Genomic DNA, 14,140 nt, shown 5'->3' with positions numbered 1-14,140 from the left:
GTTGTAAAGCCCTTTCAGGAGTGATGGATAAAAACCTGTCTGAGATCAATGCTCTGGTTGTTTCAATGCTCCCCTGAGAAGGGCAGAAGATTTTGATTCTTTGATCTGGACAAGTATTTGCCTCTCAATTTACCAATTTTTTAGTAAATGTTCCAACCATAACCCAAAGAAAACATGGCAGTCCCATTATTTTTTCTATGTTTATTTAATGTGTCTGTTTCACTAGTTTTTATTAAAAACACCTTAAAACAAAATTATTTTAAGAAGTAGAGTTCTTTACTTTGGTAGAAAATATGGTAATTTTTTAAATGTTTTTTTGGTTCAGCTAGAGAATAATATGGTTTAAAAAAATTAGAAAAGCAAATTAAAAAAATATTTATTAGGCAGAATATGCTTAGATGGAATTAAATTCCAACTTGAACATTCATGTCTTGCACCATCCCTCTGATTAGAAATCAGTTTTACTTTAATTTGTTGTCCTACAAGTACTTCCCCTTCCTGCAATCTTAGTGTGAATTGTGACTTGAAAGATTAAGAAATAAGTGCTAGAGGCGGTTAGGGAAGCTCACACTCCTTGTCATCACACCCCAGAGCAAAGCTGGAGCCTCTTCCAGGTCTATTCCATGACCTTTAAGCAATGCCCTTGGACCAGACATTGAAATCTGCTGAGCTCTTCCTGGCAATATCACTGCTAGCAGCCCTGGAGAGCCTCAAACTGGCAATGCAGTGACTTCTGGAAGAGCTGGCAGGGCTGTGACTTCTGGAAGAGCTGCCTGATCCTTTTTTAGGGGTCTGCTGGCGAGGGCAGGTGTCTCTACAAGCCCTGCTTGTCATCTCTGCTTATGCACTAGATGGCCAAGAAATGAGAAGGTGTTTGCAAAAATGGGATTTTTCCTGCTAAACAATGCTTTGTGGCTGTCAGAGGTGTAGATTCTGCACATCCTGATGCCTTTTTTTGGCTACCTGAAAACAGAGGCCAGACAAAATTAAGGTAATAAAAAGTGGCTATATTTATTGAAGGACCTTCAGGCACGTTTAGGGTAGACGAATACCAAATTTTACAAAATACCAAAAATCTCACAGTCTCTGAGACTGATGTTTATCTGAGCAATAAATTGTTCTTAGCCTGAAAATAGTCCCATTCCTTCATTAAAAGTGGTGACAGTACCCCATACCAAAATGAATGACAAGTCACGGGTTTTCACACTTTTATAAGTTTGGTCCATTTGCATATTGGAGATTAATTTTTCAATTACATCTTCAGGTAATAAAGTCATTTTCCCCAAGTTTTCTCCCCCCAACTCACTTTTTTTACATTTCTCAGGGCTTGAGACAGTGAGGTGTCCTTGATCCCTAGAACCAGACAGGAATTGTTGTGTCGGACCAAACTGGGAAAGCAGTAGCTAGGACTGTATATGGAATTTAGAGCTATACTGTAAAGAATTTCAGGATTAAAAATATATGAAATATTAGAATATTTCTCAGGGCCTAAGACAGTGAGATGTCCTCGATCCCCAGGCCTGGAGAGGAATTGTGTTGTCTGACCAAAGTGGGAAAGCTGTAGCTATGACTGTATATGGAGTTTAGAGCTGCACACTAAAGAATTGCAGGATTAAAAAATATATTAAATATTAAAATACTGTATATTGAAATATATGAAATATTTAAAATTATAAATGAAACTATTAAAAATATAAAATATATGAAAAACAGAAAAGCTAAAACCCATCAATCCCACCCTGCACACATGCCCCATTACGTTATTTCCATAACCAAGGCCATGGCTTCAACAGCCCTCTCTTTCCCTCTCTCCTTCCAGTCCCACCTTTCATCCAGCCTTTCGAGTTCCCTCGCTTCTCCATCGGGCAGAGGGTGTTCATCCCCTGCGTGGTGGTTTCGGGGGACCTGCCCATCACCATCACGTGGCAGAAGGACGGGCGGCCCATCCCCGCCAGCCTGGGCGTCACCATCGACAACATCGACTTCACCAGCTCCCTGAGGATCTCCAACCTGTCCCTGATGCACAACGGGAACTACACCTGCATAGCCAGGAACGATGCAGCAGCTGTGGAGCACCAAAGCCAATTAATCGTCAGAGGTGAGGAGGTGTAATTGCTTTGAAAGGCGCTAATTAAGTGGGATTCGTCGGTATTGTGTGGTGGGATCTGTTTGATGGGTGTGGGGGTCCCAGTTGCTGGGGTACCAGTTGTGGGTTTCTCTGGGTCTGGATTGAAGGCACTTGAGATGGTGTTTCATGTTCAGACTCGGGTGTTTATTATTTGTTATCAGTAAAACAGTCTCACTGCTGTGAGTTCTGCAGCTTTTCATTAGAAGGCACAAAATGGCCAAACAATCTCTTGTTCCAAGGACTTTTAAGACTAAACTATCCAATGAAGAACTGACACCTGGATTGTTTCCCCTTTTAACCCAATAACTGATCCCACAGAGCTGCAATGGGGACTTTTCTGCCCAATTACAAAATGCCACCCAAACCCATGGAGAAGGAGGAAGAAGAAGCATGAAGAAGAAACCCAGGACAACACCCTGTGCCCTCCATCTTCCTTCCACCCACAACATACTAAAAATCCCAAACCTCAACCAAGTGATACACCTACACTACTCTCTATTTCACACTTTTGTGGGTTCTAGTTTATCTTGAAGTCTGGGAAACTTTCTCCATGGATGAGGGTCAGAGTCAGAGCTGCCCTGGGGGTCAGGGCACCCCAGAGCAGACACAGAAATATTCCCAGTGCCCTGGGCTTCCACAGATGGGAAGTGTGAAACAGAGGGGTATGGGAATCAGAAATACAGAAACTTCCACAGACAAGGAAGGGTCTGATCTGCAGCCTTGGGAGAAATGTGGATTGATGTAAAAAATCAATACACAGATTTAAGCAGAAAAACCATAAAATTATGTTTCTATAGTTATAAGTAAGAATATGCCTTAAGTAAGTGAGATGCCTTAAGTAAGTGAGAAACTGTAGTGATAAGATGGTGAAGGGTTTATAATGTAGGGGTGTGGTTGTATAGAATAAGCTGAGAGGTTAGAAGTTATAATAGATGCCAATGTGTGCATGAGAGACAGAAGCCAATTGGGCAAAAGTATCCACAGTGCAGTAGAGGTAAAGGTGATAGGTTAGAAAAACAAAATAAACCCTGTGGCAATTGTCTATTGGGTTAGAAAGCTCTATATTGCCTCGTAACAAAAAAAAAAAAAAAGTGACTACTCTTGAGCCAACTGCTTGCTCCTTTAAAATCTTACAGCCTCTGAGGCTGATGTTTATCTGAGCAATAAATCGTTCCTGGCCTGAAAATAGTCCCATCCCTTCATTAAAAGTGGTGACAATGATAGAGGGGAATATGGTAATCCCTCACTCTGTGACAGAGAGCGCAGAGAGCAATGAGGCACAGAAAATAATGTGGATTTTCCTATCTAGAGTCTTGAAACTAATGAAAAACCCTGGAGTGTTTGGGGTGGGTAGGGGAGCTGCAGGAGTGATTTCCTGGGAAATTTTATCATTGGGATAAAGCCTTTGAAACTATATAAAATTATTTTCTGCTATTGTTTTAGTCTGATTATACCCATTTTTTGTTTAGACCACTCTCTCCGACATTATGTCAGCAAAAAAGCAAAACATTGATGTTGACTTCATGGGGAAAGAACTCTCTGCTCTTACCTTGTTCTTTTCCTGGTTTGTGTTTATTATGCAATTAGCAGGATTCATGTACTCATGATGACTCACAACATTTTGCCTTGAAATAAATGTGTATACACATTCAGTAAGAAAATATTTTCTGCAGAAAAAACCTTTCTAGTCACACCTTAACCAAATTATCTAGAGATTATTCCTTGTGATGTATTTTCAAACTTACTGTGCATAACTTCAACAAAAGCACATTGCCTCCTCCTCTTTCTAGGAATTTTTCAAAGTGTTTCAAATTTTTATTTTTAAAAACTTAGTCAGACCCTTCCCTCTCCACCATCTCCTTCTTGCTACCAAGCTACTGGCCTTCTCAGAGAAAGAATAATCCTAGAAGGAACCTCAGTAATTTCTACCCCCTGCACATTGCTACATTTTATATTCCCTCCTCTAAGTTTGCCAAGATAAACCTTAAAATCTTAATGGGGCTTTTGCAATATTTCCCAAGGTTTTTTCCCACCCTAGATTCTGAAGAACTCTTTTAAATCAAATGTTCCCAGTGTTTTAATGCTATCCTTAAGGAATGATTCCCTAATTTTCCAATATGCTTACTTTTTTTTTAATGCTAGTATTCCCAGAAGTCAGTGGTAAACAGATCCATTACATTTCTACTAGCTTTGATATAAATATTTCATTATTTTTTAAAATTTCACTGATTTTAATCTTGCTTAAGATTATTCAGTACAGATGTCTATTACTTTCCTCATTTATTTAGTAATTCTTAAATGAAGTGATTTGATTAACTACATGCATTTAATTATGCCTTTCTAAGCTTTTCTGCTAGATTTTAACCCTATTCCTCACTGTAACAATGAGAGCTTTTCCTCACGTCCTCTTTTGCTGGAGAAGGGAGGGTTGAAAACCTCACATTTCTGCCTGTGTCTGCCCTGCTCAGAAATGCTGCACCTAAAACCAGCTGGGATTTACCCTGGTTCTCTGTAATTCAGCTCTGAAAGTGATGGGAATGAATCTGCAGCAACCCTGTGTGGGTTCCTACAGGCATTTCTTACTCCCAGGATGGTTTTACCATCTGAGAACAGGTTCTCTGCCACCACTCTCTGTCCTTGCCAGGCTGAGACCCGTAAGTGTAGGGATTTCTGCTCTGTGCAGGGGTTTCTGCTCTTTGTAGGGGTTTCTGCTCTTCGTAGGGGTTTCTGCTCTTTATAGGGGTTTCTGCTCTTTGTAGGGATTTCTGCTCTGTCCCCCACTGATGGGGACAAGCCCTGCCATGCCCTGATTTCTCCTGGCTTTGCCTGAACTGCACTTTCCCTGTCTCCTGCTGTCTGTGGGTAATTCCTGCCCCGACCTCTGTTCCCAGGACACATCTGCCTCTTGCTGCATTAATCGGTTTTCCCCTCTTGTCCAGCAGAGTAGCTTTGGGAAGTCTGTCCCTCACCCCAACATCTCCATTTTCACCTCTATTTCCCCCTCATATGCTTTCTGCTCTAATTTCACCTCCTGATGAGGTGTAAAAACCCCATGGGCATGATAGAGAGGAGCTTTCCACTCTCTTATACCCAAGGGCTTGGAGAGCAATCCTGGATCCTCAATTTTTTAGGAGGTTATGAAGGCTACATCATGTTCCCCCCTTGTTTACCCTTCTGCCAATGTAATGCTCTGCAGAGCCTCCTTAAATCCTCTCCTCTCTCTTGCTGTCACTTTAAATGATAATGTTTTAATCAGTTTTGGATGTGCATCTGAGATAACAGCTCTCACTCAGAGGAAAAGGGGGAAATACAATATCATGTCTGACCTGAATTCTCTGCCAAAACCCTCCCCTGACCTCTTTCCCTGGTGCTGAACTGCTGCAGCTGCCTCATCCCACAGAGGTCAGAGCTCAAAGAGCCACCAAAGAGTTCCTGTGGTCTCTCCTCCTCTGCATCCAAGCTGACCTGTACATTTCAAGTCAGACTTGTTTTCCTGCTGCCTGTTTCTCATCCCTCCTCATCTTTTTGTTCATAGGTGCTGTATAACTGAAACATTATATTTTTCTAAATAATCTAAGTGGTTTATCTCCAAATACAGGGAGGAGTGGTGCTTTAACTCCTCTTGTTTCTAATTGTTTGAGTTTTTCTCAGCAGTGTGCTTTAAACTTAAATGTTGCTATCCTAAATGCTGGGAGATGTGTACTGGTAAAATCCTATTTATGTGCATACTGTGCATTTTGGTATGAGAGCAGACAGTGAATGGGAAAGGAAAATTAGGTGAAATATGAGTGTCCCACACAACTCATTTTCCTTATTTAGGCTATCCTTGTATTCATTTCAAAAGTTTTAAAACAGTGCAGGCCATTGTGTTTCTGAACTAAATGGGAATCCACATCATTTTACAGCACATGGGGAGGACTAGAAGTAGAACCTAAAGTCAAGACATTCCTAAGGAGAATGAACAAACACAGGCCAACTGTTCGTTGCTTCATTTGAATTATTAGTGAACACAGAAATTTCTGCAGATTCCATACACAAACCTAAATTCATCATCTTTACACCTTCAGATATGTTTTCCTCAATATCTTCTGTCAAATCCCATAGATCTGCAATTTTTATCATCATCATATATTCCTGTTTAAAGTCTGTTAAATAGATTTCTTATATTCCTCCTACAAATATTATTTTTCATACCTGAGCTGCACTGCCATTTTGCCAGGGGTGCTAAATGGCAAAAGGAAAACAAGAACTGGTTTCTTCAATTCTGTGGGTACTTCATGGCAAATCTTCAAAGTTCCAATTATTTTGTGCCTTATAAAAGCAACCAAGTGGTGATGAGGAGGATGAGGAGCCCTAAAAACCCTTGGCCAGCAAGGCTGGATCCTCCCTGTGTTAAATATCAGAGGAAGAGGATGGCCAGCTTCCACAGCACCACACAGGACATGGAAGGAAGCAGCTGAGAGAAAGTGAGACAATAACGCTTTGGAGAATCTGGGTGGGATCATCTCAGGGCAATCTCAACTCTCTCTGCCATGAGCCCCTTGGTGAGAATCTAGAAATGAGTCAGGGCCAAATGCTCTGGACATGGGGCTGTCAGTGCTTCTCTCCACAAATTATTGGCTAGTCTTAGGCTAATTGGAAGAGGGGAAAACACCTCCAATAAAGCTGAGCTCTGCAAACTTCATATTTAGAGATGATTGATAAGAAACATTGGGTGCAATACCCGAGAATCTAAACAGGCAAAATCTTCAGCCAATACAAGAATCCTTCCAACTGAGATCTCTCCTCAAGCACGAGATACAAATCCACAGAAATCAGGCCTGATTAGTCCCAATATTTATGGAATATCTTTTGAAAGCTCAGTAGGAAGTGGATTTAAGTGAGTGAGTGAGAACAGGACTTTCCTTCTCAAAATTGTAGGTTCTGCCAGATCCTGGTCTTCAGATCTTCTGGAAATGCATTAAAAATTTAGCAGCTAGAAGGACTTCTCAAACCTCCTAAGTTACTACTACTACTACTACTATTATTATTATTATTATTATTATTATTATTATTATTATTATTATTATTATTATTATTATTATTATTATTATTATTATTATTACTGCTATTATTGCTATTATTAATAATTTATTTCTTGGCACACTCTTGGTTTGTTAGTCATGCCAACAGGAAAAAGGAAAGGCTAAGATCCTGTCATGAGAGCCATAGACAGAAATGAGGAAAATGTCTTCTCTGTCAACTACTTAAATCATCACAAGGAATTAATCAAGACTTTACTCATTAAGGCTGTCGTCTAAGAGTGATTAAAAATCTATATACACTTTATCATGTGTTATTCATTTCTGTAGAGTTTCCTAAAATGAAGTACTTATGAAGTAAAAAGCAGTGAAAAGAATTCTAGTGGGTAACCAAAAAAACCTGATAAATGTATTAATGAGTTCAAAATTTTTCTGATACTACCAGAAAGGGGAATTCAAAGATAGTAGTGGATGCATAAATCATGATTTTATATGTGCTGTTAGTGAACACATCGTAAGTTAAAATTGAGATAAGGTCTTTAGATAATGAATAACCCCCCATAACACATTTAGTGCATTAAATGTGTTTTCATTTTGCACTTGCCAGGGGTGTTGAATATAATTAGACAGTTAGACACACAATGAGGAGTCTGGATTTTTCAGATTGCAGGAGAGTTTCCACCTTTTTTGCGATGTTTGGTGGTGGTGCCAGGGAGGGAAGATTAAGGCCAGAGCCGGTATCTAAACTCCTTTACTTTCTTTGCTGGTGTTTACACTGTGGCTCTGAAGATGACTCCTAAAAGATTCGCTTATTTAATGTACTCATTAGACAAACCTGATCAACACAAACCACTAGGCACGGTGTCATTTTGCAAAAGTACATCTTTTTTCTTGAACTGCAGAGCAAATGGTTTCACTAAAGCAGCTAAATCGACCCCTTAGGTGCAATGACCACATTTAATAACTGCTCATCTTTGCTAAAGTACAGTGTTTAACGATCTCATTCATTAATACATCAAGGCTTGCTTTGGCTGATTAAACTTCCTCCATCATTCTGACAGTGGGATCCAAATGTGAAGTACAAATATTCCATGTAAAAATGAGACACTGCATTCCAGGCTGGCGCCACAGATTATTTCTTAACTGACTCCAAGCAGAGGAGCTCATGGCAGGAGCCTTCAGAATTGCTCTCCAGAGGGATTCCCTGATCCCTGGGAGCCAGGAGCGCTTGCAGCGATTTGAAGCCTGGGAAGGAATGTGTGAGTTTGGCACCTGGTCCCTGGCAGGTCAGGAGGGATTCTGCACATGCACAGAGCAGATTTAAACCAGGGAGTGGATGTGGGACCACAGGGATCTCATGGTGCTGCACCTGGGTCAGGGAAATCCCCAGGATCCATCCAGGCTGGGAATGAAAAGATGGAGCAGCCCTGGGAGAAGGACTGGGGGGTGCTGAACCCTGTTCTGATTGCTTCATCCTTTGCTTTCCCTCAGTTAGAACCTGAGACTGCTAATCATGATATGGAAAATATACCTTTTTTGGGTGTTTTATCTTCTTTTAACCTTCATTTTTAACCTTTTACCTCCTTTTAACCTTCATTTTTTTAACCTTTTACCTCCATTAAATTCAGCCATTAAAGAGTTGGCATCTCTCAACTTATGGCTCTTACCCTAAATAGTTCAAAAGCTCATTTCTCATCACAGACCTGTGGGCTGCATTGAATGAAGGCCCACCAGAAATTCACTTTTAAAGCAATTTTAAATGCCATCCTTCACAGGCTCAAGAACTGTGCTTCTTGATAAGGAGGATGATAAAATAGAACTGTTCAGTCACATTCATGAGTAATTTCAGAGAGTTTCACCTCCAAAGGAGTAGAGGAGTCTCACATTTTACAGCTAAAGAAAGGAGGAACTAATTGTTTACTTTTTTCTATTAACTCAAACATAGCAGACAAATTACCTTGGTTAAATTCTTGCTAAGCATATTTTCTTTAAGGGCTAATAATCTCCTGAAAGATAATTAAAAAGTGAATGTAGGTTTATCATCTAAATCTAAGTATCAAAATCTGGAACAAGTTTTTAACAGCACTGTGTTCTGAATTATGGCAGCACATAGCACAGAACAAGTTATTAAATTGAAATAAAATTGAGAAGCAAATGAGCAAGGAGATAAAAAAATTGCAAAGGTCTGCTCTGTTTGCTTTTTCATCATTTATGTAAGAAGAAAAATCCTCTGGCTTTACCTAGACAGCAATACAGAAAAAATTGAAAGGTCATTAAATGAGTAATTTTTATTTTGTTGTAGCATCTCTTCAGATTTCTACTGGCAGTTTTAAGACTAAGTAGCAAAGGTTTGTCTTCAAAACCAGAGCAGCATTTTTGGCATTTTTATAATCAGTCCTAAAGGATGGCCAAAGCTTTACTAAACACAGAAACTGTTTCTGTTACTGGGTGTGGGATGAATTTTTTTTAAAGTAAGTTTTGTTTATGGATCCAAAGAAGGAAATTCTCTGATTTCTGATGATACGCCTGGTCCTGGAGCTCCAGAGCAAAAGTTAATTTTGGCAGTTACAATTCTAGTATTGCTCTCTACTGAAAGTAGTAATTAGAATTGAGAATATCAAGAATATCTGAGACAAAAACTTAGGTTTTATATATAACTAAAAATACAGTGATATCAATGTGATGAAAAGTCTTGTTCAGAGCTTGTCAGTGTTAAAGGCACAACATATCATTGATATCTCTCTGAATTTTTAAAAGATGTGGAAGAATGTGGCAGAATTTCCATTAAAAAGCCCAAAGAATATTTCCACTTGGCATCCATCCTTTTGTTTTCTATATTTGCAATGGGATTACACAAAAAGTGTGATTTAGCAGATAATTTTAATGCAAATAGTACTTTATAGACTGGTTGCATTTATTCTATACTAATCAGTCTTGCTTAACTTTTCCCAGAACTTTCTGCATATGCCTGCTCATTTAATAAAACAATTTCCTGAAAATTTAGCATTTCTTGCCAGTCTCATCCATAGCAAATGAAGAATATAAAAAAATGCTTTTCAAAGAGAAGGAAAATAAAACAAATTACAGAAATTTTATATTGGAAGACAGATTTTAAATTATATTCTGCTCTTCACACTCTTCAGTGGTAGAGGAGGACAGTAATTATCAGTCACTCCATTGCATCTTTTGTAATCATTTACCTGTAAGAATGGTGGGTTCATTTGGTTTTACCTGTAAGAATGGTGGGTTTATGTTGTGCTCTGGTTTTTTATCCCTCTTTATGGATAAGCAGCTTGTAATTGATTTTTCAGAAGATGCAAACACAAATTTACTCACAGCTACCGAGGTGAAACAAGCTGATGCCTCCGTGCCAAGTCGTACAAAATCAAATCTATTTGTGCAACTAACTGTGCTTTTCACCTGCCTTGGAAAATACCTCATTGTGTGTTTGGGGATGAAACAAACACAGGACAGTGAAAATGGAGCTACTGAAGCAAATGTTTTCTCTGAGCAGATAATTAGAACAGGATGGGTGATTGCCCAGAGCTGTTGCTGCTGGGATTTCATGTTCGATGTTTACCTATTGTGAATTAACATAACCTACAATAAATGCTTCTCAGCGTGGCAACCATTTGAAAAGCCAAAGTGTTTGTCAGCAGTAAATATATTTTCTAGTACAGAGAAATCTCTTGCCTATATCACTGCTGTTTCCTTCTGTTTCTTGTAGCTGTGTTCCAAAGAGCATTTCTGTAGTTAGGCAATAAACAGCTTTGCTTTTTGGCCATAGTGAGGAAAAGGTCCAGTTAGGGAGATGTCTTGGTTTGAACAGCCAGGTGTCTGCTAAGGAAGGCAGGAGCCTCTCCTGAAATGGAAAATGTAAAACCCCTCCCTATGAATTATTGTCATTTTGAAATTAAGGGGCAATTAGGTAAAGATATGGGAATAGGAATAACAGTTCTTTATTAGGGAAGAAAATAAAAAGAAAATAAAAATGCAGTAACACAAAACAACCCTGCCAGAGTGAGACCGTGCCCTGCCCCCTGTGTGTCAGGGGGTGTCCCAGCCCCATCCCATGGGGGCTCAGCCCTCCTGCAGTGCCAGCTGTGGCTCTGCTGCAGCAGGGATCCTGCACAAGGGGGGAGTTTTCCTCTGCAGCTCCAGGGCTGCTGCAGATGGGCCTGGGCTCCCTCTGGCCATGCAGGGCAGCAGAAAGCTGCTCCTCTGGCAGTGCAGGGGGCAAAGGCTGCTGTGCTGTGCCAGCACCTCAGATTGGATCCAGGCAGGAATGCTTGGCTCCTCCCCTGGGCGGAGCATCTCCCCATGGGATGCTGGGATTGGATCAGCCCTGCAGGGACACTCAGTGGCCATGGACAGCAGAGATCTCCTGGAGGGAGGGTTGGCTGTGGGAGAGAGAAAGGAAAAACTGCCCCAGGAGCAGCAGAGAACTGCCCCAGCTCTGACAGATGGAAATAGAATGCACACTCCCACCCTAAAACAGGGGATTATTTGCCCTCCAGAGGACTCTTGTCCTTTTTTAAAAAGCAGCTCTATCTATGAATGTGGAATGAGAAAGCTGGAGGGGAGTCTGGATTGTGAAGGCACGGGGAGGAAGGCTCCAGCTGTTGTGAGCAGGGGTCTCTGAACCTGCAGAGAGAATCTCCACAGACCTTCAACTCTGAGCTGTCCCACACTCACCAACACTGGCAGCTCTTGTTTCTTCTTCAGGAAAACTTGGGACACTCTGGCACAATGAGAGCAAATATTTGCATGAATTATGAGAGTGTTTATACTGAAAAAAAACGTGAGGGTCATATATTAGAGCATTGGTGCTTCTGCTGTGCTTCTGCTGCACAGATTTTCTCAATGGATAATTAGTCCCGTATTCATGGGCATTAATAACTATTTTAGGCCCCAGGGAAAATATTTACAGTGCTGAGGTCCCCCTCTATGCTCCCTTGCATTTTCTTGGGCTAAAACCTTTTACCAGACTTTCTTTCTTAATTTGTGGCACTTCTGGAGCGGCAGCTCTTGGATCAGAACAAGGATGGGGGGTTGGGTCCTTTGTTATGTCTTATTCAACTTTCAGATAAATTCAGCACTGCCTGGACCTGGGGAATCCATGAGGCTTCAAATTTTGGAGTGGAATGAGGAGAGCAGGGAACTATTAGGATTTTTCCTGTGCTGCCTTAGAACTCAGTGATTTGCTGAACTCAAGCAAAAAAAATTCATTTTTGAAGAAAAAAGTCTGTCACATGTTCAGTCACTCTCTGTGGCCCTGTGAGAAATGACAGAATGAAAAACATGTAAAATAAAAGCACAATTAATTGACTTCTTTTTTCTTGGATGTTTACACTTCCATGTTCTGAACCAAAGAGCAGGGCATCAACAAAATACTGTGATTTTAACTGACCATAATACAACCATTAAGCACTTTTAATATTCAAAATTTTAATGGGATTTTCCACAGTCTTCACAACTTTCAGCTCTTTTTCATAATTTTGTCAAATATTTAGGTTTTACTGAGACTTGGACATTTAGAATCAGTCTTTCATGTCAAATATTTGGACCTAACATTGTCACAAGCTGTTTTCTCCATTGTGTTCCTGTATTTGGAACAAGTAAAGCTTTTCCTTCAGATAATCAGCTCTTATTTATGTATAAATAAATAAGTATGTGTGGAAGACTCAGTGGTTTTATGCTACTTTGGGATAAGTTTAATAATATGTGTACATTGATGCACTGAAATAACATTTCTTATCAGCTTAATGTGAGCAAATTGTGTTAGACCTCTCTCTGGCTGGTTGGAAGGCAAAGTCCCATCAGAAGTTATGGTTCAAAGACCCTCATTTTAATGCTAAGTGATTTGATTGCTAATAAAAACATTATTTGCTAAGGTTACTTATATCAAATAATTTAATTATTTTTTCTAAAGCTTGCTAGTTCACTGTTATAAAAAAGCAAACAGAAAAATTCCATTATTCTTTGACATCTGACAAACCTACCTTTGGTAGAAAGCATTTATTTTCTGTCCACAATAATATGATTTATCTACTACTCCATTTTTAACCTCTCCCATGGAGAGATCTTATAAACTTATTTTGGTATCCTGTAAAGACCAGTGGTTTTGTCATGCCTGGTAAGAAATAAATTGAGGCTGTGCACAGAAAGTGAATTATTTGGTAAAAGAAACCTTAGTGTGTTACTGGATCATCAAAAAACTGGTTTTAATTTTTGCTTTTCGCCATGAAGTGTTATAATTCTGCATGTGACTGCTCTGCCATTTTGAGACACCCAACAAATTGCCGATAAATTGCTGGAATTCTGATGTCTCCCTTGCTCCCTTCCCACAGTGCCCCCCAGGTTTGTGGTCCAGCCCAGTGACCAGGACGGGATCTACGGGAAAGCCGTCATCCTCAACTGCTCTGCCGAGGGCTATCCCGTTCCCACCATTGTCTGGAAGTACTCTAAAGGTAGGATTCCTGTGGGGACCACTGGGGACAGGCCAATTCTGCCTCAATAACATCCCTCTCACCCCTAAGTTGCCGTTTTAATCTCCAATTTGCCAGGGAGCAGCAGGGTCCAATGAGGGACATATCAGTCGTGTTTTATTCCTCATAAATCATCTCCCCCAGTAATGGATTCTTTGCTTCTTTTTGGCCATGGTTGGGATTAAATGTGTGAGATGGTATTTCTTGTTGGGACTCAGATGTTTATTAGTCCTTATCTCTGTTACAGTCTCACAAACTGTGAGTTCTACAGTACTTTAACAAGCTAAAAATGGAGATGTATCTCTCTTTCAACAAGACCTTTTAAGAATAAACTGTCCAATTAAGAAATGACACTTAAATTATTTTTACTTTTAACCCAATAACCAACCACCCGTGCCTGCAATGGGGACTTTTTTATCTAATTACACAAAACCACCCAAACCCATGGAGAAGGTAAAGAAGAAGAAGAAGCAGCCTCCACCCTAAAACCTCCATTTTGCTTT

General features: G+C 40.0%; 1 protein-coding gene across 3 annotated transcripts in view; it reads left to right on the top strand.

The window, feature by feature from the left end:
* The window catches only part of DSCAM (DS cell adhesion molecule), a 468,801-nt gene that overhangs the window by 303,239 nt on the left and 151,422 nt on the right, over positions 1 to 14,140 (top strand). For all 3 annotated transcript variants that reach the window (XM_063180924.1, XM_063180932.1, XM_063180940.1), the window contains exons 9-10: positions 1,820 to 2,098; positions 13,500 to 13,619. In XM_063180924.1, the coding sequence (XP_063036994.1) occupies positions 1,820 to 2,098; positions 13,500 to 13,619 (399 nt within the window). The remainder of the gene's footprint in view (positions 1 to 1,819; positions 2,099 to 13,499; positions 13,620 to 14,140) is intronic.

This window comes from Melospiza melodia, chromosome 2, assembly GCF_035770615.1.
Source record: "Melospiza melodia melodia isolate bMelMel2 chromosome 2, bMelMel2.pri, whole genome shotgun sequence".
Taxonomy (NCBI): Eukaryota; Metazoa; Chordata; class Aves; order Passeriformes; family Passerellidae; genus Melospiza; species Melospiza melodia.
This window is presented reverse-complemented; position numbering and strand designations above follow the sequence as displayed.